The sequence below is a fragment of the Suncus etruscus genome, chromosome 9 (assembly GCF_024139225.1).
Source record: "Suncus etruscus isolate mSunEtr1 chromosome 9, mSunEtr1.pri.cur, whole genome shotgun sequence".
Lineage (NCBI taxonomy): Eukaryota > Metazoa > Chordata > Mammalia > Eulipotyphla > Soricidae > Suncus > Suncus etruscus.
In genome coordinates this window covers 31,601,102-31,628,569 of record NC_064856.1, presented here as the reverse complement: position 1 = coordinate 31,628,569, position 27,468 = coordinate 31,601,102, and the positions used below count along the sequence as shown (strand labels likewise).

The 27,468-nt window shown below is 50.9% G+C and overlaps 1 protein-coding gene across 2 annotated transcripts in view; it reads left to right on the top strand.

Annotated features, from left to right (window-relative positions):
- ATP9A (ATPase phospholipid transporting 9A (putative)) overlaps nucleotides 1–23,066 on the top strand; it is a 109,900-nt gene extending 86,834 nt beyond the window's left edge. For both annotated transcript variants that reach the window (XM_049781311.1, XM_049781312.1), the window contains exons 16-28: nucleotides 4,118–4,210; nucleotides 5,884–5,967; nucleotides 8,624–8,794; nucleotides 10,763–10,861; nucleotides 13,199–13,288; nucleotides 13,391–13,535; nucleotides 14,322–14,386; nucleotides 17,107–17,262; nucleotides 17,559–17,623; nucleotides 17,932–18,040; nucleotides 19,862–19,919; nucleotides 20,396–20,599; nucleotides 22,197–23,066. In XM_049781311.1, the coding sequence (XP_049637268.1) occupies nucleotides 4,118–4,210; nucleotides 5,884–5,967; nucleotides 8,624–8,794; nucleotides 10,763–10,861; nucleotides 13,199–13,288; nucleotides 13,391–13,535; nucleotides 14,322–14,386; nucleotides 17,107–17,262; nucleotides 17,559–17,623; nucleotides 17,932–18,040; nucleotides 19,862–19,919; nucleotides 20,396–20,599; nucleotides 22,197–22,333 (1,476 nt within the window). In that variant the 3' untranslated portion in view covers nucleotides 22,334–23,066. The remainder of the gene's footprint in view (nucleotides 1–4,117; nucleotides 4,211–5,883; nucleotides 5,968–8,623; nucleotides 8,795–10,762; nucleotides 10,862–13,198; nucleotides 13,289–13,390; nucleotides 13,536–14,321; nucleotides 14,387–17,106; nucleotides 17,263–17,558; nucleotides 17,624–17,931; nucleotides 18,041–19,861; nucleotides 19,920–20,395; nucleotides 20,600–22,196) is intronic.
- The last annotated feature ends 4,402 nt before the right edge of the window (nucleotides 23,067–27,468 follow it).

Here is a 27,468-nt window from a genome sequence, read left to right as displayed (position 1 = left end):
CCTGGTTTGGTATCCAGCATCACAGCATATGCCACCCTTCGCACTGCGAGTAGTGATTCCTGAGTGCAGAGCCAGGAGTAAGCTTTAAACATCACCAGCATGACTCTTTTTTTGGGAGGGAGAGGTAAACAAATGGTCATCTCAGCCCCCTTTACTCTCCGTGTGCTCTGTGCCATGGGAACTCTGTGCCCTGGTTCTCTGTGGTGAGCAGTGACAGTGGTGGTGATGGTTGACAGTCCAGGATGATTGACTTGATAGAGAAAAACACTGAGGTGACCATGGCTACAGAGATGGCACAGGGGTTACAGCCTACATGTAGCCAACTCTGGTTTGATCCCTAACACCACAGAGCTTAAAACCAGGAGTGATCCCTGAGCACTGACTGGATGGTATGCCCTGCCTCCTTCACCAAAAAAAAAAAAAAAAAAAAGGAATAGAAAATTGAGGTGGTGAAGGCCTCTCTCTAAAATTGCCCAGCTGAAAAGTGGGAGTGCTGGAATTCTACCCCAGGCTAACTGATTCTCAGTCCATGCTTTCATGCACCAGGTCATAGGAAGTGGGGTGAATGTCAATGGGAGGTATATAGGGGCACAAGCTGAGCCCTCAACTACAGGGTATTCTGGATGTATCACCATGCAGCCCCAATTCCCCCCATGTTAGGGACATTATAGAGGTTAAATTCAGAACCATCTCTCAGGCTCAGGAAGTCTGGATGGAGCCCCTGGGCACCGCTGATTGGGGATCCCAGGGTCAGTGGGGAGGGGCCGCTTGCAGGCAGCTGCATTGTGCTTGGTGGTAACCAGACTGAAGGCCACTGATTGCAGGCTTGAGATTTCCCTGCTTACTAATGCCTGGTCATTGCTTCCGGAGTCATTTGCCAAGTCCAGGGTGGTTCTGGGAGAGCGAACCCAAGAGATGGAGCCAGAGCAAGTGCAGGCGGGCTGGGCCTTGTCCTTTCTTTGGCAACAGGTGCTGGAGAAGTAAGCCAGGCAGGATGTGATGCTCAGGATGGGGAGACTGCAGAGCATTTTTGTTTTATTTTGTGTTTGGGTCACACCCAGCAGTGCTCAGGGATGATTCCTGGTTCTGCACTTAGGTATCTTTCCTGGCTGTGCTTGGAGGACCACATGAAATACTAGGGAATAAACTTGGTTTGCACATGCAAGGCTGTGCCTTACCCACTTGTACTATCTGGCCACCTTGGGAACATTTTAAAGAGCATAGCAGCTCCATGAGCCTCTGCTACACAGGTCCAGGCTAGGACAGTGCCAGTGGGACTTTCAGAGTCACCCGGACACAGAGCTTGGGGATAGGACATGGGGTCAAGGGCACTCACAGCCCTATTTGGGGCCCACACCTGCAGCTCTGCCTGAGCACCAGTCTGGGGTCTTTCCTGTTGCCCACGGGGGCTCTGCTGGCTGCTTCCAGCCTTTGTTGCCATCTACAGTATTAGATGTGGCTTCTGCAGGGGACAGATAAGCTTTGGGTGGCCCAGGCAGAACTGGGTTCCCAACTCTCATTCCCAGACATGCTATGGTCTGCGAGTCTCAGACATGGTCTGAACTGTAGCTGTGAGGGCATATGGAATTGCAGGGGATCCTGGGATCTTTTGGGTTTCTGTAGTGTGTCCCCTTTCCAGGCTGTACAAGAGCTTAGGCCATTAGAAAAGAATAGACAGCTGGAACAGAGAAGCCCCTGCTTCCTGCTGCTTCCCACTACGCCCTCTTCCCCAGGAGGAGGAGGTGATGAGGTGACGGTGATGAATTGTCTCATTCCCTTTCCTTTTTGGGCCACAACCAGTAGTGCTCAGGGGTTACTCTGGCTCTGTACTCAGGGGTCACTCTAGTGGGCTTGGGATAATATCTGGTACCAGGGATCAAACCCAGGTTGGTACTGTTTCTCCAGCCCTCATGTCTTCTATTCTAGAGGGCAGTGTGGGTGGAGGGGTACCTTTCTCAGAGGCCATGTGCCCATCTGTGCACAGGAAAGAAAGACCCCAGGCCTTTTGCTATCCTTGCCCTCTGCATCCCACCCTCGGGTGGAGCTCACGGGCCTTTGAACAGGGGCCAGATCCCATCCCAGTGGGAAGAGACAAGGCCCGAACAATGCCAGGCCTCGGTCAGGCCCCGCGTCAACACAGCGGCTGTGGGAACGGAGTGGCCCAGGGATGAACCGGGAGGAAATGACTCACGGGTGGGGATGGTGATGGGTGTTTGTACTGGACAGAGTGCTGGCCTCCCTGGAGCCCCTTCTGCAGAGGAAGCTGGGAGGGGACGTTATGGCTGACTCTGGAGTCCTGCTGGAGCATTACAGGAGGGTGATGAAGACCCTTCAGTGCTCCCCAGGTGCAGGTCTCTGAGGGGGGGATGATGGGCACAGTTTGGCTGCCCTAGGACAGGTGTCTTCCCCCAACCCTCACCCCCATCCCCATACTCAGAGCTGGGCCATGTGAGTCAGCCTTTGCCCCGTGTCCACACACAAGATCTGTACATGACCTGGGGCTATGCTGTAGGGGGTGGAACAGGCCAACAAAACAGTTTCCCTTGCGTCACTTAAGGAGAGATTTGGGGGTTGGAGTATTAGCACTGCTCATATCTGGCAGTTCTCAGGGCTACTCCAGGCTCTGTGCTCAGGAGTGATCCTGGCAGGGCTTCTGGAACCATCCGTCATGTGAACCAAGGCTAGAGCCTTACTCTCCGTACTCTCTTTGGCCCCGTACATTCATTTTATTTTATTTTATTTTATTTTATTTTATTTTATTTTATTTTATTTTATTTTATTTTTATTTTGGTTTTTGGGCCACACCCAGTGACGCTCAGGGGTTACTCCTGGCTATGTGCTCAGAAATCGCTCTTGGCTTGGGGGACCCTATGGGATGACAGGGATCAAACTGAGGTCCATCCTGGGCAGCTGTGTGCAAGGCCAATGCTCTACTGCTGTGCTGTCATTCTGGCCCCTTATTTTAAAACAAGATTTTATTGTTTCATTTTTTGTTGGGTCATGCCTGGCAATGCTCAGGGGTTATTCCTGGCTCTGTACTCAGGGATAACTCCTGGTAGTGCTGGGGAGACCATATGAACACTGGGGATCGAGTATGGGTTGGTCATGTGCAAGGCAAGTACCCTGTCCTCTGTATTATCACTCTGGTACCTAAAACAAGATATCTACAACCTTCCTTCATAGCAGGTTGTGACCAGGTTTAAGAAACTTGTATTTGTTGTTGTTGTTTTTTTGGGCCACACCCAGTGATGCTCAGGGGTTACTCCTGGCCATGCGCTCAAAAATCACTCCTGGCTTGGAGGACCATATGGGAACTGCAGTTCGTCCTAGGCTAGCACGGGCAAGGCAGATAAATGCCTTACCGCTTGTACCACTGCTCCGGCCCCAGGTTTAAGAAACTTTTGAGAGTGTTTCTCAGTTGAACAGTGGCCCCCCCCCCCCCCCAGGATACAGTTTTGTTTTGTTTTTTTGAGATGTTTGGGCTGTCATTGTAGGGAGCTTCTGTCATTTCCTTCTTCACCAGTGGAGGCCAGAGACACTGCCAGAGACTTAGAAACTCTCAGATGAGTGCAGTGGTTCCTGGTCAAGAATTTATCCCCTTCAGGGGCCGGGCGGTGGCGCTGGAGGTAAGGTGCCTGCCTTGCCTGCGCTAGCCTAGGACGGACCGCGGTTCGATCCCCCGGCGTCCCATATGGTCCCCCAAGAAGCCAGGAGCGACTTCTGAGCGCATAGCCAGGAGTAACCCCTGAGCGTCACAGGGTGTGGCCCAAAAATCAAAAAAAAAAAAAAAAAAAAAGAATTTATCCCCTTCCCCCCAACTCCTCGCATAAGCTCCAATGGAGGGTTGGGTATGCCCCATTCCCATGGGTGCTCAGGGAGGCCCAGTACCATGCCAATCTCTGGCGTGTGCTCACTGGCCTGATTCCAGAATGGAGCTGTCATCCTGTGGCCAGGTGTCTTATGGCTGCTGATACTTTCCTAAATGCCTGTTTTCTGTGGCCTAAACCTAAGTTAGACCTCACCCCCGGCCCAATGCTCTTTTCTATCTTGTATCCCTGGAATGGGCTGTCACAACCCACATCCTGCTCAATCATTGATGTCTCTCTCCTGCCCACAGGACGAAAGCACGGGTGAGATCACCTTCTACATGAAGGGTGCAGACGTGGTCATGGCTGGCATCGTACAGTACAATGACTGGCTGGAGGAGGAGGTAAGCAGCATGTTCTAGAATGCTTGAGTCTAGAATGTTCTAGAATCTGGTGCAGTAGGGTGTAGCAGTGACTGTCTGTATGCATGCATGACCTGTGTCCCCCACACCTTAGTGGAGCTCTGAGTTGCCCATACTTAAGTTTTAGCCTTTAGCTCAGGAACTCTTTTTTTTTTTGGTTTTTGGATCACACCTAGCAGCGCTCAGGGGTTACTCCTGGCTCTACTCTCAGAAATCGCCCCTGGCAGGCTCAGGGGACAATATGGGATGCCGAGATTTGAACCACCATCCTTCTGCATGAAAGGCAAACGCCCTACCTCCATGCCATCTCTCCGGCCCCAGCTCAGGAACTCTTATGCCCCTGTTCAGATTTTTTTTGGTGTGTGTGTGTGGCCTCTCAGCAGACTCAGTGGGAACAAGCTCCACATCCTCACTCACCCTGGGATGCGCTCAGTCTTCTCCTATTTCTCACACCTGGCATTTGCCTCAGGCAGGTCCTGGCTAACCCCATTCTGGGCATGGGGCAGGGAGGGATGCATTTGCCATCTGCCCTGGGAAGGTCCTTTGCCCCAGGTCACTATCTGCCTGGGGCAGATCATGAGAGTCCCATGATTACTGGGGTAAGGCCCTGAGGGGTGGCTTTATGAAGAATGCCCAAAGGCCCTTGTTGCCTGTGCCACAGGAGGGATGAACAAGCAGGTGTCCCAGAACTTTACTCATTGATGTAATTTGTTTTGCTTTGCCATATGTGGCTGTGCTCAGGGATTTTTTTCCTGGCTCTGCCCAGAGATCTCCCTTGGCATTGCTCAGAGAACCTTACTTATGGGGTGCTTGGGATTGAACTCTTTTATCTCATTTGTCTGGTTTGATTTTTGATTTGGAGGGATATTTATTTTTTATATTTTGTTTTGTATTATACCCAGCGATACTTAAAGATTACTCCTGGCTCTGCACTCAGGTGTCATCTGAGCTCAGGGGTCAGGAAGTTCTCGGAGGATCATTTGGGTGCTGGATTGGCCGCATACAAAGCAAACACTCTATCTGCTATCTGTTCTTTTTATTTTTTTTTTTTTTTTTTTTTTTTTTTGTGGTTTTTGGGTCACACCCAGCAGTGCTCAGGGGTTATTCCTGGCTCCCAGGCTCAGAAATTGCTCCTGGCAGGCACGGGGGACCATATGGGACACTGGGATTCGAACCGATGACCTCCTGCATGAAAGGCAAACACCTTACCTCCATGCTATCTCTCCGGCCCCTTCTTTTTTTTTTTTTTTTTTTTTTTTTTTTTTTTTTTTGTGGTTTGTTCTTTTTATTTTTAAATGAACACCCCTCCCCCCCAGTGTTGAGGGATCTGGAGCCCGTCCTGGTCATTCTTGGCCACCTGGGTAGAGTTAAGTGCTTGGACCTGGCCATGGTAGACAGAACTACTGGGCTCTGTGGTGATGGGAAGTGGGGTGTCTGTCTGTAATACTAGGGGTCAGACTAATACCTTGTGCTCATACTGGTGCTCTGCTACACCCTCTCATCACCCTTTTCAGCTGGGCTCAGTCATGTGGAGCCCTTTCTGTTCAATCGGGGGCTTGTATCTCTGCAAGACCCTCAGTTGGCTGCCTTGTTCTGGGTGGGTGTGGGTGCAGCACACCCCCACTGCACTGACCGCACCTTACTCTGCCCTGCAGTGTGGGAACATGGCCCGAGAGGGACTGAGGGTGCTTGTGGTGGCCAAGAAGTCACTGGCTGAGGAGCAGTATCAGGACTTTGAAGTAAGTGTTTCTGCTGCCCCACTTCCTTCCTCTCCTGTCTCTCTATTCCCCCCAAGCTCCTCTACGGCAACACAGTAACCGTCCCACAGTCCCAGGCCTTGTCTTTATTTACTAGAGGTCTCAGCTCTATTTCTTCAGGTGTCAGATTTCCGGGAAATCTTCCTGGACTCTGGTATCTCAGGCAGTCCCATCTTATCTGCCACCCTCCACCCATCACCCCTTTGCACGTTCATCATGTCTCACCTGCAAGACCTTTGTTTTCATTTGTGTCTTGACATTGGCAACGTGTTTAGTGTAATCAATAAGTGGGAATCAGGGGCTGGTGAGGTGGCGCTAAAGGTAAGGTGTCTGCCTTGCAAGTGCTAGTCAAGGAAAGACGAGGTTCGTTCTCCCGGAGTCCCATATGGTCCCCCCAAGCCAGGGGCAGTTTCTGGCGCTTAGCCAGGAGTAACCCCTGAGCATCAAACGGGTGTGGCCCCCTAAAAAAAGTTGGAATCAATACATAACCCAAGGCCATCATAGCACCTCCTTTCTTGACCAGAAAACTCCTGAGGACAGCACTATGAGTATACTTTGCCCTGTGACCCAGTAGTAGTCACTGGCATATGATTTGCCTTCTGGAGAGTTTAGCATGAGCCCCCTGCAGCCTGCGTCTTTGCAGGGGTGAGGAGTCTTGGAATTCACATGGGACTCAGATCATTGTGCTACAGACATGGATTTGCACCTTCCTTGTCCCTTGTCCGTGTGTTCTAGTGTGTGGTGGGCAGGGGTGAGGTGGGCCCAACTGCCTCTTGCATTTTGGGGTTTTTTGTGGCTTAAATGAGACTTCCAGCCCTGCCGCAACTACTCAGTACTTTCATTTCTATTTTGGTCACTGATTATGGGGATCATTCCTGGAGGTTATCTAAGACCACCCCACATTGATGCTGGGGTTCGGACTCAGGACCTCATATATTCTAGGCATGTGCTGAACCCCTTGGGTCTCACGTCTGGCCCAGCTTCTCTCAGTTTTTTTTTTGCCATGCCTGGCAGTGCTCAGGGGTTACTCCTGGCTCTGTTCTCATCAGTTCTGGTGAGACTGAAGATCGAACCTAGGTTCGTCATGTGCAAAGAAAATGCCCTTCCCGCTGTACTATTAGTCCAGCCTCACTTTGCACCACATTTTTATTTTAGACTTAATGAAGTTTAATTTTTTCCAAAATGTATAAATCGGACCTGTTCAAGCATCTTCCCCACAGCTGGGGCATCCCCTCCCTTAGCATTTCTGGTGTAAATTTACTTGAGCTCTGTGCATTGACAACAGCTTAATAAATCTTTTTCTAAAGAGCTCTTGAAGGGCTGCTATGGCCAGGGATCCCCAAATTGTCAGCCTTTCGGACACAACAGCAGGGGTTATGAGTTTATAGCTGGGATTTCCTTGCAGTGCTTGTCACAAGTGGCTTTGTCAGATAAGACTAGGTTATTAAACTTGTCCTGAATTTGCTTTTGGACCACTTTTTTTGGCTGGGGGTTAGATTTTTTGGGTCACGCCCAGACACTCCTTGGTTACTCCTGGCTATGCACACAGAAATTGCTCCTGGCTTCCTGGCTTGTTGGGGGGCCATATGGGATGCCAGAGGATCAAACTGTGGTCTAATGGCTTACAGCTTGTGTCACCACTCCATTGGACCACTTTTTTTTCACCATGACTTGTTTATTGGGTCTTTGTCTTTCTTTTATATTTCTTTTTTGTTTGTTTGTTTGTTTTTGTTTTTGGGCCACACCCGGCGTTGCTCAGGGGTTACTCCTGGCTGTCTGCTCAGAAATAACTCCTGGCAGGCACGGGGGACCATATGGGACACCGGGATTCGAACCAACCACCTTTGGTCCTGGATCGGCTGCTTGCAAGGCAGACACCGCTGTGCTATTTCTCCAGCCCGGGTCTTTGTCTTTCTTGGTTGACTTTTCAGTATCTTTCTTTTCCTTGCTCCTGGGAGGCATTGCAAAACTCCTGCTTCTCTCACCTTTAAAGGCATGTGCTGTGCTGGGACTTGGACTTTCCTAGGTGTGTGCTGGTCCTTCACAGTGAAGACCGAAGGGTCAGCCCAAGTAGCGTGGAAAGTGGGACTTGGTTGAGGTCCTGGTGACTGGCTTTTCTGGTAGCAGAGGTGATGCTGGGTTACATGGGGGAACCCACAATGCTTGGGGATCTTTGCCTAGTGTGGAAAACACTCAAGGCTTACAGAGGCCAGAATCATACAATAGGAGGGTGGACAAGGCAGGACTTGGGGATTTGGCTGGCTCCGTCCAATTCCAGAAGCAGGAAGCAGTCCAGAAGTTTCGTTTGTTTGTTTGTTTTTGTTTTTGGGTCACATCCGGTGGCGCTCAGGGGTTACATGTGACTATGCACTTAGAAATCGTTCCTGGCAAGCATGGGGCACCATATGGGCTGCCAGGATTTGAACTACCATCCGTCCTGGTTCATCTGCGTGCAAGGCAAATGCCCTACCGCTGTGTTATCTCTCTGGCCCCAAGCTCAGAAGTCTTAATTTCACCCCCTTGAGGTCCAGCCACTGTGCTGGGGTGCCCTGCCCTGGGGGCAAGGCTTCTATACTGGACACAGATGGTGGCCCGGTGGCCCTTTCCATCAGCAATGACCATGTCGCCATGTGTTCAGGCTCGCTATGTCCAGGCCAAGCTGAGCGTGCATGACCGCTCCCTCAAAGTGGCCACGGTCATTGAGAGTCTAGAGATGGAGATGGAGCTGCTGTGCCTGACCGGGGTGGAGGATCAGCTACAGGCAGACGTGCGGCCTACGCTGGAGACCCTGAGGAATGCCGGCATCAAGGTAGGCGCCCAGAAATGTTTGTCGATATGCCTCGGTGTGGAGCCCTGCATTTCTTCATTAGCAACATGGACATGCCAGAGAACAAGAACAATATGAACTAGGGCCAGGAATGCATGGTGGCTAATAATTGCAATTCACGGCCCACTGCCCCCACCTCCCACCACATAGTCCTGGGCTGTCCAGGTCATCCTGGTCCACCATCCAGGCTGTGGAAAGCAGGATTCCAGGTCTCTGTGCCTGTGCCCTGTCCAGCTTTTGTGTTTTCCGCTTGCTGTCTTGTGTCTGGGTTGATTGAGTGACAGTCCAATGGATTGACTGGGCAGTCAAGAGTGGTAGATGATGGATGATAGATAAGATTCCTGAGGAGGACTGTAGAGGGCGACAGAGGACAGCCTTCGAAACTCACTGGTGGAACTGTGTGTGTCTCTCTCTGTCTTCCTGCCTCTTTGTCTCTCTGTTTCTCTGTCTTTCTACCTTGAGGCTGTTATTTGGCAAAGGGACCAAATGAGCAGGATAGATCAAATGGGAAATAAAGAAGCTTCTGCCGCTTCTAAACTGTGGAGCATAGAAATGTGTATCTGTGTGTCTGCTCTCCTTGTATGTGCATATATAAGTAGTCTCTGCATCTGTGTATTCTCTCCATGTATTTATGTGTGCCCCATGTGTGTGCATGTACACATACACAGGTTCTGTGTGCATCTGTGCCCTCTAGCACATGTTCGCATGTGCTCTCCATACATGCACGTGTGTTCTGTGTGTTCTCCATGTGTGCATATGTATATGTACCCTATGTGTATGCATGTATGTATGCACATGTCTAGAGGGCCCCATGACACTCACCGTCTTTGCTGAGAACCCTATGTCTTTTGATTCTTGCTTTGTCCTGAATTTTTGCTCCTTCTCAAGATACTTTCTAGGTGGATCCCTTCTTTGGGTCCCATCAGATTCAGGGAGTAGGGTAGCACTGGGGTGGCGGCATAAGGGTGCAGTGGGCAGGGCAGGGGCTTCTTTAGGTTTTTTGTTTGTTTGTTTGTTTGTTTGTTTTTTGGTTTTTGGTTTTTGGGTCATACCCGGCAGTGCTCAGGGGTTACTCCTGGCTCTATGCTCAGAAATTGCCCCTGGCAGGCACAGGGGACCATATGGGATGCCGGGATTTGAACCCGTTCTTCTGCATGAAAGGCAAACACCTTACTTCCATGTTATCTCTCCGGCCCACTTTTTTAGGTTTGGGTGCTGGGGTGAAGCTCAACCCTGATGTGTCCCTGCAGTGACCCCTCCACCCAATGGAGCCAGGGTCGTATGTCAGGATTTTCTGGTGCTCTCAGCTCCTTGTTCAGTTTTCAGGATTTGCTAACAGTGAACCTGGGCCAAACTGCCAAACCAGGATTGCTCAAAAGCATATTGTTGTAGGGACCAGAAGGGATGTTGGGCTGGAGGTGAAGGATTGGTTGATTGGTTGATGCCAGGCCTGGTGCCTCGATCCTGCCTCAACTGCTTGTATTGGGCTAGCTTTAGAAGTGCTTTCGAAGGGGAAGTGCAGACGGTGTAGTTGGACTCGCAATTCTGCAGCATTAGGTGGCTGGTGAACCCTAGAGGGCCTGCCAGAGTGGGCTTCCTCCTGCAGGAAGGGAAGATAACTCATGGCACTGTAGCCTGGCCCTGCTTTGGGACTATTTGCAGCTTCAGCAAGTCCCCAGAGGCTGGCTATAATGTCTGAGGTCCCACCAGGAGTTGTGTCCACTGACACGAGGTTGGGGTGGGCAGAGTCCAGGGCTTCTGCCTCCAGCAATGACTCAGGTTCTAATGCACTGGTGAGGCATTTCCTGTGAGGATGTACATGTCCCTATGTACATTGAGGTCAGTGGGACACACCAAATTCAGCTCAATCCTCCTGAAGGCTTGACAGACACATGCCGGTGCCAGGCAGCTTCCAGTGCTAGCAGGGCCTCTCCCCATGACCTGGTGCAGGTTTGGATGCTAACAGGAGACAAGCTGGAGACAGCGACCTGCACAGCCAAGAACGCACACCTGGTGACCAGGAGCCAGGACATCCACATCTTCCGGCTGGTAAGGCTCTGCTACCCCATCCAGGGGCAGCGCTGGCCCCCTTTTGGGTCTGGATGAATATGGGGCTTGTTGAACTGCTGACTGAGTCAATGAGGTATCCCTTGGGGTTGGGGTGAGGCTCCTTGTGACCTCCCCTGGTCCTTTTTTTTGGGGGGGTTCACACCTGGCTGCACTCAGGGCTTATCCTGGCTCTACTCTCAGAAATCACTCCTGGCAGGCTTGGGGGATCATATGGGATGCCGGGATTTGAACCACTGCAAGAAAAATGCCCTACCTCTATGCTATCTCTCCAGCCCCTCCCCCAGTCCTTTGATGGGATGGAGAGATCTCTGGGCCCAGACAAGCCTCTATGGGTCAGTTGTTTGTCTGAGCCCCAAATGTAGGAGGAGTTCTGGGAGGAACCACTAGGTCACAGAACTCAGACTCCCTTATTCCTCCCCTCTCTTCCTTCCTTCCTTCCTCTCTCCCATTCTCTTTCCCTCTCTCTCTTTTTTTCTCTTCTCCCTCTCTCTCCATCTCTTCTCTCTCTCTCTCCCCTCTTGTCTTCTAAAAGTTTTATTTTGTGGGGGCCATGCCCAGTGCTTAGAACTTATTCCTGGCTCTGTGCTCAGGGACACTCCTGTTTGGGGAACCTAATGCATTGCTAGAGTTGAGCCAGGGTCAGCCACATGGAAAGCAAGTGCCTTAATCCCTGTATTATCTCTCTGACTCCTTTCCAGTGAGTGTTTCCCACCCCACCTCCCTTTGAGATCATACCTAATAGTGCTCAGGGCTCATTCCTGGCATGCTCAGGGAACTATGTGGGGTGCGGTGATCAAACTCAAGTTGGCCACATATACAGAACAGCCCTCCCTGCTGTACTATTGCCTTTCTTTTTTGGTCATACGTGGCAGTGCTCAGGGGTTTCTCCTGGCTCTGCACTCAGGAATCATTCCTTGCAGTGCTTGTAACTATAGGGGATGCCAGGGATCAATCCCAGGTCAACCGTGTGAAAGGCAAGTGGCCTCCTCACTGTGCTGTCACTCTAGTCCCTCTATCATTGGTTTTGAAAAAGGTGTTGGAGGGGGCAATCAGTTGGAGCAGCTCAGATGCTGGGGGCTGGAGACTGAGGGCATTCTACTGGAAGGACTCCTCTATTGGAAGACACTATGATAGACAGCTGGCAGTTCTGGAGGGTCTGGTGGTATCTCCTATCTGGACCTGCCTGGGATCTAGAACATAGATCTGAAAAGCATTTTAGGGACTTGCCCAAGAAGCATCTTGTGGAGATCATACAGATACTTCCTTGTCTATCAATCATGGATTCTGCATCTTTACACTTGTCCCTGCAGAGGGTCAATTGTGTGGCTTTCCAGAGAGCTGGTCCAAAGTAGTGGGGTCCTGCTGGGCATGGATTCTGGAACTATTGGTACTTGGGAATCACTCTGGGGTTTTTCAGCTGGTCCCAGCAATTAACTTCGGGTGCAGGAAAACTGCACCCTTTCCTGAGATTAGCATCACTGTTTGAGTACTGTCTTCTTTCACAAAGGGAGAGAGTGGGGTTCCGTACTAATGTGTAAACAGAGAAGATGTGGTCAGACAGAAGACTCCGCCTTCTTTCCCCAGGGGTTAACGGTCACCAATGCTTTGCCAACCTGGATTCAGTATTCAGCACCCCATATGGGAAGCACCCCTGAGCACTGCCAGAATGGTCCCTGAGCACCTGAGTATAGCTATCCCCCAGGAAATAAGCCCCCCCTCCAACAAGTTATTGTCAGAGATCTAAAGGATTGAGTATATTTGGTAGAATTTGCCCTTGCATTTGTGTGTAAAGTCAAGTTGTATCTGAGGGTTCAGGGTGATGGCTCAGAGGACTGGAGTGCATGCTACACTTTCGACACCTGGGTTCAGTCCTGGCAGGCACTGCATAGGGATACCCAGGCACTGAGCTGGGAGCAGCCCCTGTGACACTGTGAGTATGGCCTCCAGGCCCAAACAAAGAAGTCTTTGAGTCCTGCAACACTGTTGGTGGGTACATCTGGGCATAGTGGAGGTAGGTGACTAGAGCAGGGATAGAGCCTGTGGGGGTCAGTCCCAGCCTCTGGAGTAGTGGGATGTGCCATAGCCTGGCACAGCATCAAAGTCCTGATAGCAGATATTTTTACCCTGCGGGGCTGAGCAGCAGGAAGTGGAAGGTGGAAGTGGGGCCACCGGCTGGTGCTTGTCACGGCATCCTGACCCATGGGAGCTCTGGACACTGGGCTGGGCAGAGCTGGGGCCCCAACTAGGTGGCCATTGTCTTCCCTGGGCAGGAAGCACCTTTGCTGGCTAAGCAGCAGGTGTCCCTCACCCCTGCAGGTGACTAACCGTGGAGAAGCACACCTGGAGCTGAATGCTTTCCGGCGGAAACATGACTGTGCCCTGGTCATCTCGGGGGACTCCCTAGAGGTAGGTGAAGGGACCCTTGGGGAATATGGTGGCAGTGGAAATAACCTGGGGTGGGGGCAGGGACCCTGGGAGATAGCCAGGCTGACCTCCTGTACCCCCTAGGTCTGCCTCAAGTACTATGAGTATGAGTTCATGGAGCTGGCATGCCAGTGTCCAGCCGTGGTCTGCTGCCGCTGTGCACCCACCCAGAAGGCCCAGATTGTGCGCCTGTTGCAGGAGCGCACTGGCAAGCTCACCTGTGCTGTGGGTAGGTATTGCCAAGCTCTCCTGTGCTGTGGGTAGTACTGCAGGATTAACCTGTGCCATCGTTCCTGCTGGGCTCACCTGTGCTTAGGTCCTGCTAGGTAAGTCCTGGCAGACTGGCTGAGTCCTGTCTTCCTACTCTTTACTAGCTGGGGACCTGTGGAGGCTGGTCCAGCATACCTGACTCTCAATGCTTGATGTGGAATCAGGGCAGTAATAGGTGTTCTCAGTGGGACTCCAGGCTGAGGGCTGGTTCTAGAACGTGATCTTCCTTCCTGTCCCCTATGGCTGGTTCTAGGAGATGGTCTTCCCTCCAGACCTGGTGGCTGGTTCTGGAATGTTTTCCCTCTGGAGCCCCAAGGCTGGTTTTAGAAGGTGTTCTCTCCTTTGGGCTGGGGAGATGAACACAATGGAGCATGTGCCTGACTAGCTAATAGTCCCACTTCTTTTGGCACTTGGCACTACGGGACCAGGCCCATGCTGGTGTTTGGCCCCTATAGAAAATGAGGGGCTGGTTGTGTGTCCCAAGAAGAGCTTTGCCCTAGCACCACCCCATTGTCCCCTTAAGGTGCTGCAGTTCTGATTTTCCTGAGACTGGGTTCTTAGCACTCAGGACTCAGCCCTGGGCAGCTGCAGAAACATTTGTGATGTCACCCACGAGCCTGGAGCAGTCTGTCCTGTCCAGTACCAGGTCCAGCCACAGGTCTTCTAGGATGCACAGTGAGCCTGGACCAGACACCCGGCTCCTAGCCTCCCCTCATTGCCCTCTTCTCTCTTCTATGTGGTACAGGTGATGGAGGCAATGATGTCAGCATGATCCAGGAGGCAGATTGTGGCGTAGGTGTGGAGGGGAAGGTGAGTCCTCAGTGTCAGATGCCTGCTGGGTGCTGGATGAGGGGATCAGGCATCCATATGGGCTGGCGTGTCCCTCCCCTGAAAGGCATGCATTCCCGACCAGCACACATTCCCAACCAGCATGTGAGCCCCAGCCTTCCCATATATCTCCTGGAAGCCACAGCTACACTTTATTCTCCACCTTCTAAAGGGGGGTTTGTCAAAACCCACATTAAATGGGGAAAAGTGTCTTGTCAAGCTTAGGGTCCAGTCTACAGAGCAGACATGTTGGAAAGGCGTGAGCTAGGCCTGGGCCTCACTGAAAGACCCCAGCTCCGTTTTAAGGATGCAGCTGTCAGGTCTTGGCTGTGTCTCTTTCCTGTCCCATCTGTTAAGTGCAGATACTCTTTCCTCTCTCCTGGGCTCTAAGTGGCAGTGCTTAGCCTAAGGACTGGGATGGAACTGGCCCCTGTGTGCTGTGTGCTTCCCCTCCCCATGGCCCTTAAGTGCAGGCATGGAGGTGCACTCTCTGAAATTTATTTATTTAGGTTTTGAGTTTTGGACCATACCCTTTGATGCTCAATGCTTATTACTCTTAGCCCTCAGGGATTACTCTTGGAATCTGGAAACTGTATGAGGCACTGGGAATTGAACTTCAGTCAGCCATGTCCAAGACAAATGCCTTACCCACTGTACTATCTCTCCAGCCCCCATACCATAAAGTTTAATATTGTTGTTATGCAATTCCATGTAAAGTACATTTTTTTTTTACATTTTCTTTTCTTTTAAAAACGTTATCACGGGACTGGAGCTATAGCACAGCGTTAAGGCATTTGCCTCTTATGCGGCTCATCTGTGATGGACCTGGGTTCAATTCCCAGCATCCCATATCCTCCGAGCCTGCCAGGAGTGATTTCTCAGTGCAAAGCCAGGAGTAACCCCTGAACTCTACCAGGTGTGGCCCCCAAACCAAAAAACAAGAAAAGCCCCCCCAAAACAACTATATCTGGTTTCCTGTATGTATGGGTGTGTGTGTGTGTGTGTGTGTGTGTGGTGTGTGTGTGTAGTCTTAAAATAATAAGACTCGGGGCTAGGAAGGTGGCGCTAGAGGTAAGGTGTCTGCCTTGCAAGCAGTAGCATAGGATGGACTACGGTTCGATCCCCCCGGCGTCCCATATGATCCCCCCAAGCCAGGGGCAATTTCTGAGCACATGGCCAGGAGTAACCCCTGTGCATCAAACGGGTGTGGCCCAAAGACCAAAAAAAAAAAATAAAATAAGACTCACTGTAAGAAAAATAAAGTGCACAGTACGTGATTTTATTGTATCATTAAAATGTGTGATGTTGGGATTGGAACCTGCGCTGCACATATGTGAGGCATGTGTCTGAGTCCTGAGCCATCACCCTGACTGACCTGGTCAACAGTTGTTTGGGTGGTTTCATCTGTGTAGAATAGCATGCTGGACATCTCTTCTCTGTGTGTGATTGTATAATATGAACACACATATCTGTATGTTCCATAAGTACCCCTTTATCTTTTATGCACAGATTTAGAAAGCATGAATGCTTTTTGCATCAAACCTGGGTTGACTGTATGCAAGGCAAATACCCTACCTGCTGGAGGGTCCCAAAGTATGTACTTTTCCATGCCATCCCACTCTGCTGCATTTTGTGTTTGCACAGCAGAACTGCCCATTCAGCATGCTAACTTTCCCTCTTTTTGTTTTGAAATGTATTGTTCTTTAAGGAGAATTCAAAAAGCATAGCAAGCCTGTATTCCAAACTCAAAAAAGGTGTGCTTTCTCCTCTCTCCATCGGCTTTCAACGGGTTGTAAGCATAATACCTCATAACCCCGAATGTACCAAGAAGAAGGATCAAAGACCCTTTCTATGGAAGCCCAGACCCTAGGTGCCTCCCACATGGCAGCCACTAGACCTTATTATTTGACAGCCATCATGGGTTTCCTCTTGGGCCTTAGAATCATACCCTGTCTCTGTTAGTGTGGCATCACACTTCCTCATTCTCTCTGCTCCCTCTTTTTGGGGGTTCTCTTTCATGACACTGATTTATGACAGTCTGGGGGTAGTCTCCACTTTTGGCAATGGGGCAGCTGTACCCCAGGTGTGAGCAGCTGGGAAGACCTCTTGAAAATGAGAGTACTATTTTCAGCAGGCCCCAATAACCCCTGCCTGCTGAGCTGTGGACTCAGGGTCTATCCCTTCATATCAGCAGTGTCTAGTTGCTCTTTTTGTTGGGTCATTTCCCAGGGATAGAGCTTGAAACATGCTATCTTTGAAAGAGTCTTTATTTCTTTTTTTTTTTTTTTTTTACTTTTGGGGTCACACCCAGCGGTGCTCAGGGGTTCCTCCTGGCTGTCTGCTCAGAAATAGCTCCTGGCAGGCACGGGGAACCATATGGGACACTGGGATTCGAACCAACCACCTTTGGTCCTGGATCGGCTGCTTGCAAGGCAAACGCCGCTGTGCCATCTCTCCGGGCCCAAGAGTCTTTATTTCTGATCCACATGTTAGGCCCACATTCTGTCTGTCTGAGCTCTGAATTAGAACTCTATTGGACAGTTTTTAGCTGAAATAAACCCCACTTTTAGAATGAAATTGAGATGTGGGCCATGACTATGTTCATCCTGAACTGAGTGAGTCTAGAAGATTCCAACACCCTCAGGCCTGTTCCCCCATGTCTGCCTCTCATGTATCTCGTGGCCTGTGTCTCTGGGTTGCAGGAGGGAAAACAGGCCTCCCTGGCCGCAGACTTCTCCATCACACAGTTCAAGCATCTCGGTCGCTTGCTTATGGTCCATGGGCGGAACAGCTACAAGCGCTCGGCTGCCCTCAGCCAGTTCGTCATTCACCGGAGCCTCTGTATCAGCACCATGCAGGTGGGCTGGGGAGGCTTCAGGGGGTTTCATTGTGGGGGCATCTGTGGGGAGGGGCATTGGGGTTTCTGGGAGTGTTCTGGTGGGTGAGGATCTGCGCAGGTGCCTTGGTTGAGCCATGCAGGGAGGCCAGCAAGATTCATGAGAACTAGGCTGCTCCCTTGGGGAGCCATTATGTGGGACAAGTGCACAGCCATAGATGAGGTAGCTCCAAGTATCTGTGCTGACAGGATTGTGGGTATGGGTGTCCATGTGGCTGCTATGGACCCCACACACCCAGCAAGATTCCTCCCATACAGGCCGTCTTCTCCTCCGTGTTCTACTTTGCCTCAGTCCCCCTCTATCAAGGCTTCCTCATCATTGGGTAAGGCCAGTGTGGGGCAGGCCTTTGCCCTGCCTCCCTGGGACTCCTCCTGTTGCTGTGGGCTGCCCCTTCCCCATGTACAACTGTGTCCCTGTCACTTGCTCAGGTCAATGACCGCAGGGCCTCACTGGCCTTTCCTGGTCATGCTGGGCTGGGACTCAGCTTCCCCTGTCCCTGCTTTTGCCCACTGCTGTCTGCAGGGCTGTCAAATGGCCCCTCAGGGACACAAATCTTGTCCTCCCCATGTCCTCGCATGCCCCATAGACTGTCCTGTGTCAGGCTCTGAACCTACCCCAATGCTTGACCAGGTACTCCACCGTCTACACCATGTTCCCCGTCTTCTCCCTGGTGCTGGACAAGGATGTGAAGTCAGAGGTGGCTATGCTGTATCCTGAGCTCTACAAGGATCTCCTTAAGGTCAGCCCAATGGAACCTCCTTCTGCCATCCTCTTCCTCCTACATCCTTTCTCCGTCTTCTCCCTACTCCCATCTCCTATGACCCTCTTCCTTCTGCCTCTACCCTTCTTCCTCTTCATCCTCCTCCATTCTCTTTCTCTTCCATCTTATCCCTCCTCCCACTCCTTTCCTCCTCTCTTCCCCCATTCATCTTCTCACTTCCCTCCTTCCACCCTATCTCCCCCTGCCTCTTTATTCCCCATCCTCTATCCCTCTCTCTCCCTCTCCCTTCCTTTATTCCTCCCCCTTCCCCTACCTTCCTTCTCCTCCCTCTCAGTTATTTCACACTGATCCTCCACATTTGATTTTAGCACACTTGGACCGCATGACTTTCAATGCTGTACCCTGGGCCTGGGTGGTGTGGGGGACCATGTAGTGAGGCATTGTCCTCTTGACCCTCCAAGGACTTCCTTCTTCTGAGAATATGGGATGTGAGTGTGTCCCCTTGACCCTTCAAGGACTTCCTTCTTCTGAGAATATGGGCTGTGAGTGTGTTTTAGTTGTTGTTTGTTTGGGGGCCACCAGGGTTACTCTTGGCTCTGTGCTCAGAAATCACTCCAGGAAAGCTTGGGGAACCATATGGGATGCTGGGGATTGAACATGGATAGGTTGCATGCAAGGCAAATACTCTGTCTGCTGTGCTATCATTTTGGCTCTGTGAGTGTGTTTTTCCTTTTCCTTTTTCTTTTCTTTTTTTTTTTTTTTTTTTTTTTTTGGTTTTTGGGCCACACCCGGTGACGCTCAGGGGTTACTCCTGGCTATGCGCTCAGAAGTCGCTCCTGGCTTGGGGGACCATATGGGACGCCGGGGGATCGAACCGCGGTCCGTCTCCTAGGCTAGCGCAGGTAAGGCAGGCACCTTACCTCGAGCGCCACCGCCCGGCCCCCCTTTTTCTTTTCTTTGTTTTTTGAGCCACACCGGGTGATGCTCAGGGGTTACTGCTGGCTATGTGCTCAGAAATTGCTTCTGGTCTTGGAGGACCATATGGGATGCTGGGATTGAACCCAGGTCCATCCTCTCAGCCACATGCAAGGCAAAGGCCCTACCACCGTGTTATCGCTCTGGCTTCTGAGTGTGTTTTTTCTTAGAGAAGTTCCATAGGCTGTGGGAAGTGTGAGGCACCATGATAGACATGGCTGAAGCCAGCCACAGCCTAAGCCAGGCCCACAGCTTCTCTGCTTTCTACCAGGGGTGCTGCAAGTCTGCCCTATCCTTCATGGATAGCTGTGGGGAAGGATTGTGTTGGGCTCATTTTTGTCCTCAATGGCATGTTCACCCTAATTTACATATCCTTTTAAAACACAACCTTTGACAACGGAGATGTGGGTAGGTACTTGTGTTGCATACTGCAGATCTGGATTCAATCCCCCACATCCCATGTAGTTCACCCCGTCCACCAGGAATGACCCCTGAGTGTGGAGCCACTCTGTAAAAAGAAATAGAATAAACTTGTCTTTGAGGTTAGAGCAGTAGTATAGTAGATAAGGTGCTTTTCTTGCATGTGGCAATGTGGGTTGAATATCCAATATCCCATATGGTCCTGTGAGCACTGAGCCAGGAGTAAGCCCTGAGCATCACCAGGTATGGCCCCAAAATGGAAACCAAACCAAACAGAAACAGAAACAAAAACAATAAAATATGTCCTTTGGCTGATGTATTACTCAGCACTAAAGAGGCTCATTGGGGAATAGAGAGGGGACAGGCAGGCTTATGAGCAAGAGGGAGTGGGAGGCAGCTGCCCCACCTTGTATACCCCATAACCTGCTCCTTCCTCTCCTCTAGGGGCGCCCACTGTCCTATAAGACCTTCTTAATCTGGGTATTGATCAGCATCTACCAAGGTGAGCCTGGAAAACCCCCACTTGTCCTGGTCTCTGGGCCTCTACATGTACCAAAGACTCAAAGAGCTATAGCAGGAACCTGAAGTAGCACCTGGAGGACCGGGCATGCCCCACCCCACACACCCTAAGCATCTTCCACCTTCTGGGCATTCAATCATTAAACCCAGAGAGATAGCACAATGAGTAGAGCACTTGCCTTGCATGCAGCAGACCTGGGTTTAAACCTGGCATCCCATCTGGTCCCCTAAGCTTGTCAGGGGTAATTCCTAAGTGCAGAGCAGGGAGTGATCCTGAAACCACCAGGTGTGGTTTCCAAAAAAAGGAAAGGAAAGTAATGTGAAGGGTAGAGTGACCTTCACAGGGAACCATGTAGGGCCATCGGAGGAAGAAGAGGAGGAGGAGGAGGAGGAGGAAGAAGAGGTGTGTGTTTGGGGGGGAGGCAGAGGGTAGCCGGCCCAGTGTTCTCTCCTTCCCAGGGAGCACCATCATGTACGGGGCGCTGCTGCTGTTCGAGTCGGAGTTCGTGCACATAGTAGCCATCTCCTTCACGGCACTCATCCTCACAGAGCTGCTCATGGTGGCTCTCACCATCCAGACGTGGCACTGGCTCATGACGGTGGCAGAGCTGCTCAGCCTGGCCTGCTACATCGCCTCACTGGTGTTTCTGCACGAGTTCATTGGTGAGGCCCGCCTCACTGTCCCCACTGGGTCCCCTGGGCATGTGAGGCTGGTGGCACAGCTCACTGTGGAGGGTTTTCTTCCCAGACTGACTTGTCATTATTAATGTTATATTTGGGTTGGGGGCTAGGCCTGGTGGTGTTCCAGGCAGTGCTGGACTGTGGAACCTGGAACTTCTAGGTAGCAGGTGGTGCTAGGGCGGAACTCAAAGCCCCCCAGGGTACAACTTGGAGCCCCCCTAAGGAACATTCATTTCTTGGGACAGAATTTAGAGACCCAGGCAAAGCCCTACTTCAGCCTTTTGAACCCCTAAGCATGTTTCTTTCAAACCACTGGGTGCTGGGGTCTGAGATATTGTGCTCAGGTAGATGCTGGTTGAACAGCTCACTCAGAGTCACACCAGGGTTTGTGGCCCTGTCCTGTGATTGGCAGGTCACCCCAGGGCAGATTGGGGTTCCTAGAGCAATCTAGAGGTGCAGACTGGGAACCGCTCACTGTCCCCTCCTGATCTTTCAGAACAGGCTGTGAGTTGTCTGCTTTGTGTGCAGAGGCTAGAGCACAAAGTGGGTAACCCGAAGGTGGGTGGTCACCTTGGACATTGAGCCACTGAAGGTCCCACCTAAAACTTGGGGTAGCCCAAGCTTGGTACTGGGTCTTGGGTACAGCTGTGTTTTTGGGTGCTGGAAATGGGATTGCATTGACAGGCTACTGTTCTCACCCCGAGTCACCTCTCAACTGGCAACATTGGATGGCCTCCTGCAGCAGGCAGTGGGCACTCTGTGCCCAGAGGAGGCTGTTTTGACCTCACTTTTACTTAAACACAATGGGGAGAGACCAGGAAGTAGTGTAGGTGCAGTGGGCAGCTTTGAGCCAGGAGTAAGCCCTGAGGACTTGTCCCAAACAGACAGAAAAAAAAAAAAAAAAAGGAAAACTCCTTGAAGGGACTGGGGTAGAGCTCAAAGATAGAGTTCAGGACACCCTGCAGGTGGGTCCCCTATAAGAACCCCAGGGTTTGGGAAGGAAGGTCAGGAACCAGAGAAGCTCTTCATGCTGGAAGCTCTGGTCCACAAAATCTGGTGTATGTATGAGTGTGTCGGAGACCCAGGTGTGTGTATGTGTGAGAGAGACCATGTGTCAGAGACCTGATATGTGTGTATGAGACAGAGACAGACTGTGTGAATGTCAGAGAGGGACTGTGTGTATCTGTGTGTAGTGTGTCAAAGAGATATGTATGTGTGAGATGGAGACAGACTATGTGGTATGTCAGAAAGACCCCACGTGTGTGTTTGACAGAGACATACCCTGTGGTATGTATATATAAGAGAGACCTTTTGTGTGATGTGTCAGAGACCTATGGATGTGTGTGTGTGTGTGTATGAGAGAGAGAGAGAGACAGACAGACTCTGTGTGTGGTATGTCAGAGAGAGAGCCAGTGTGCATTTGTGTGTATTTCAGAGACTTGGATGTGTGTGTATGTATCAGAGAGGGTCAGGTGAATGTGTGTATGTGTTTATATGTGAAGTATGCTGGTTTCCCCTGAGAGTTCTTTCCCATATCTAGAACCTTCCACTTCTCACTGCTGTCTCCTGTTGCCCACAGACATGTACTTCATCGTCACCCTGTCCTTCCTATGGAAAGTGTCCGTGATCACGCTGGTCAGCTGTCTCCCCCTCTACGCCCTCAAGTACCTGCGCAGACGGTTCTCTCCCCCCAGCTACTCCAAGCTCACGTCCTAGGTGCAGGGGTGCACGGCCCGGGGACCTCGTCTCTGTGCTTTTCTGATGGACAATTTCGAGTTCTGTTTCTCACTGATTGCACCCAGGGGTCCCAGTCTACACGCCACACCCAGCTGGGACCCAGGATGGCCACACCACAAGGACATCTGCCCGGGGGTCTGTGGCCTGTGTACACCTCTCAGAGGCTCTGGTTTGAGCCAGTGTGACTGTCTCCCCAGGATGGGGCTCACAGTGAGATTGTCCTGGCCAGCCTGATGGTGTCATCAGTGATACGTGTCTGTGGCACTAAGGGCCATGGCAGCCTGTGGTGACTCGTCTTTCTTTCTGTAACAGTCCTGATATGTGTGCTCTCGTCCTTCTCACTTTCCACAGCTGGCTCCAGGAAGCAGACACTGGGGTAGGCTCTGGAGATGGGTATCCCTGTTTGGAAGTGCTCAGTGTCCTCTCTGAGCAGGACAGTCACTGTTGTACTGGGGCCATGGCCCAGGTCCGCTGCCTGGGCTGCCACCAGCTCAGCACCAATGCGGAGGTGGAGCCCACAGAACTCAAACCTCATAAGGTGACAAGGCAGTGTCTGCACAGGAAACAGGTGCCAGAGAGCCCCCCCCCCCGCATGTTAGGGGGCACAGTAATTGGGGGATCTATAGGCAAATGAAGGAAAGAGGGAAGGATTTATGACTGGTACAGAGGTGTATTTCTTGGTGGGAGGAATTCAGGACACAAAAGGAGAACATCTCTGGGGCTGGGCAGTGGCACTAGAAGTAAGGTGCCTGCCATTCCTGCGCTAGCCTAGGATGGACCACGGTTCGATTCCCCGGTGTCCCATATGGTCCCCCAAGCCAGGAGCAACTTCTGAGTGCATAGCCAGGAGTAACCCCTGAGCATCACCGAGTGTGGCCCAAAAAACAAACAACAAAAGGAGAACATCTCTATGACTTCCCTCCTCCCTGCAGCTTTGAGGGTTTGGGGTAGGTGGCCATGGAGGAGGACCCATAGTAGCTTCGATGCCTGGGCTCCTGCCACTGTCCACTGATTTTAAGACTGGCCAAGAAGCAACCTGGAGCAGACAGGGCTGGCAGGCGCCTTTCTAAGAAGGGAATTTTAGAGGGGAGGTAGGGTTGTGCAAGGCAAAGCCTGCTAGAGGCTGGAGTTCCTGTGGGCCACCCCTGCCCCATGCATACAGGTAGGTCTGGGTGAGTGTCTCAGAGGTTGTTGGGTCTGTGCTGGAGTCAGTGTGAGTTTCAGATATGATCTTGGGGATCCCGGGGCAGTTGTGGAGGCAGGGCTGGAGCGGTGCCTTCACTTCTGTTGAGGCGCTGTGGTTCCAGCTGGATATGACTGTGCTCCGGTGGTACTGGTGTGGGGAGGCAGAAAGCTGGCCCAGGCCTTTCCCAGGGATGGAACCTGTCTCACCTTTGCAAATGTGGGAGCTACAGCATGCCTGGGACATGATTTCATGGACATTGGGGTATTCTTCTCCTTGTGGGCAGTACCATGGTCCTTGTGAGGAAATCATGGGGTGAAGGGGATGTCTGTCCAGAGTGGCAGCAGCTTATTCTCAAGTCACCCCTGCAGTGTCACTGGCTTGAGGAGGGGGGTGCATGAGAGAAGGGAGTTCTCACTCCCTCAGTGCCTGCCACTGACTTGCCTTTTACTGGGGGCTCAGCCACACATGTAGGCCAGGCAGGATGAAGGGAATGGAAATCCAAGCTGATATATCCCCCACATGATAAGACCCGCATCCCCAGGTGCTCAGGAAGGAAGGCTCATGCTGTGCAGGGCGCTCAGGTAGTAGGAAGTGCAGGTTCCTCACCTGCTCATGACCTCAACCTGAGTATATGTGGCACTGACAGGTTCCTTGGGACGGAGAGGGGGTAAAGACCACAGGAACATGATTCCAGTCTGGAGGGGACAGGCCAGTGCCAGGCACTGTTGCCTCCCTTAGATTTAGTCTGGGCTCCGAGGTTCTGAGGCTCCGAGGCACATGGGTTCACTCTGCTTAAACACTTTTCTTTAAAGCCAGCCGCCTGTTTCCTGCCTTGGTGCCAGAGTCAACACTCAGAGGTTCCTTTCTGATTGTTGATGGTGGCTGAGTATGCCAGCGGCAGGCAGAGATCTCTCCGCTTCCCCTCCCTTCCTTCCGCCCTTTCTCTAAGAAAACCAGGCCAGGCCAGTGCCCCCATCTCATTTCTCATATTTTGACAGTTGCAAGTTAGCCTCTGAGAGCATATGTGTCTGTCCATGGTGTTGGAGCAAGGGAAGGGGAAAGTGGGATGGGAGAAAGGGAGAGTGGGGAGAGGGAAGGGGATAGGGTGCAAGGGAAGAGGCAAGGGGCTTTGCCTCTGCGTGTGTGCATGTCTGGGTATCCCGGGAGCATCTTGACCCTGGAGCCCTCCACCTGTTGGCAGCCCACTGTAGCAGAGGCCCAACCGGGACCCCTACCGTGTGTGACATGATCATATCCAGATCCCAGATTTGCTCCTGTGCACCCCTTTCTGCAGCAGTGATCTCAAATACCGTCATCTGTTTACCATTTCCACAGTCTGTTCTCTGCTGGAGATTTCCTGGAGATACTTCTGAATGTAGTTTGAATTTTGTGCTTGTTGCACGTCGACAGGACTGATGCTTCCCCTCTATTCCCTCCAGATTTTATTTATACCTTATTTTGTTTTTGTTTTTTTTTTCCTCTGGAGTAGGTTTGGGGCTCGCCCTCTCATATCTTTTGGGAGACAAGATTTCAGACCTGCCACAATTTGAGATGAAACCGCCTGGCATTTCTGCCTGATCCTATTTCAGGCAGACACCTGTTAGCCTGTTTCATCTCTGACCTTTGTGGTGTGTTGTGAGATGTGATCTCAGACTTTTTCAGAGAAACTCAGTTTTCAGATTGCTTCAAATGTGTCTCCAGGCTTTTCTTTTCATTGACAAAATAGAAAAGGAACTTTGTAAATATGACTGATTTTCTTTATCTCCCTGTCCCCCACCCCATTCTCTACAGACCTGTTTCTTAAGAAAAATAGTTCCATGAATTGTGTCTATTTCATCTTGGAAGAAAAGTATATATAGTATGGTTTGGAATGGAACTGAAAACCGTGTATGTGTGTGTATGTATATATGTATGTATGTATGTATGTATGTATGTATGTATGTGGTATGTTTGTGTGGGGCAGGGGGCTTTGTGATACCATGACACTTGGAACATTTCTCATGCCAAAGCAGCCTTTCCTGGGGCTCTGTCTTCTCCATCACTGGGGTGGGTGGGTTGGGGTGGGGGGCAGTGCAGTGTGTGTTCATGTTGCTGAGCAATATCAGTGAATATTGTGTTGGTGGGTGGGGGGTAGGGGCTGTGGCATTTGCCAAAACAAAAACAAAAAACCACCAACTCTGTTAATTATGTTGTTGCTGGGAGACTCCTATGAAGCCATGACTATACCTGAGCTTCTTGATCTGCAGGCACACACCAGGACCATGCCCAGGCTACGTCCACGACTTTACAGTGGACTGGGGGCTTGAGTTCATAGCAGCAACTCCTAGACAATTCAAATTCTCCACTGGCGCTGGCTCCTATGTAGTCCCCCAACTTTCCTAGTGGCTCTTCTTTATTGTCTGCCAGCGTGGTCTGTTCCTGTTGCCCAATAAAGCTTGTGTACTTTATGCCTTCGGGGAGCATTTTGATTTGTGCAGAAACATGTCTTCTGGTGTCAAAGGGAGGGTGCTGGTATCCCTTCCATGCACCACTTTTGTGCTTATCTCTTGGCCTCCGAAATGTGAAGCCTTTTCCCCAGCTAAAATGATTTTGACTTCAAGCAAAAACAGAACAAAGTCTCTTTCAAATTCACACCTTATTTATTATTTTGTACTTTGTTTATTATGGACTTGTCAGCATTTCACTATTACTGAAATCCTATTGGTTGTTATGATATGGTGCAAAAGAAGCCATGTTCTCTAATTCTTGTTTATACTTAATGGCTTTGTCTCTTATCACTCTTATTTATTTGTTTGTTTGTTTTTGGGCTACACCCGGTGATGCTCAGGGGTTACTCCTGACTATGCACTCAGAAATCGCTCCTGGCTTGGGGATCATATGGGATGCCGGGATCGATCCCAGGTCCATCCTGAGTCAGCCATGTGCAATGCAAACAACCTACTGCTGTGCTATCACTATCACTATCACTCCGGCCAGCCCCTCTCATCACTTTTTTAAAAAATCAAGTGATAGAATGTGGTCACTGAAGTTTCAGGTAAAATAGGCATTTACAGGTTCTGTTTCTCTGTTTTACCAGAAACAGGTTCTTAACAAAGGGGTGCTTTTGTCTTCCAGGGGACCTGTGACAAAGTGGAAGTCACTGGGAGGTGGAGAAATCAGGTCTGTCTGTATGCATGACTCTTACAGGCCTCTCTATGCCTATCTTCTGAAGTCATGTCCACCTCCAGTTATTTGCCCACTTGCAATTTTGGGGAGTTGGGTATGTTATACCCATTGGTGCTTAGGGGTTACTTCTGTCTCTTTACTCGGGAATTACTCCTGACTGATTCAGGAATCATATAAGAAACTGGGGATCAAACCTGCAAGGGCCACATGCAAGGGGAAGTGCCCTCCCCTCTGTACTATAACTCCACTTGGTGCAAAGTGCTGGTTTCCTTCCTCTCCTTCGCCTTTGTCCCTGTAGATGAGAGAGATGTAAATGAGCTGGATGACCATCAGTAGTGGCCCGGGCAGATGAGGGACACATGCCCTCTGAGCTGTGACTGGGATTCTGATGGTACAGACTGACTCCTTTTGCTTTACCTGTGCTCCCCACCGGAAGTCTAGAGACTCTCTTCTGCCAGTAGTGAAGTTCAGTTCCGGTGCAGTGCTCCAGTGCAGTGCTCTGTGGGCCACTAGGGGGGGCTTGAGGACCGGAAGATCTTTCTATTCCAAGTATGCTCAGATCTGCTTTCCAGAGCCACAGAGCTTCAGGGTGCCTCCAAAACAGACATTCCTTTTTATGTTGTTCATTAGACTATTTTGCTGGACTGAGTTAAAAAAAAAAAAAGAAAAAGAAAAAAACTGGTGTGGGGGGGCATTTGTGGGTGGGAGATGAATATTTATTTGATCTGGGACATTTGCATTTTTGAATAATTGGCAACTGGAG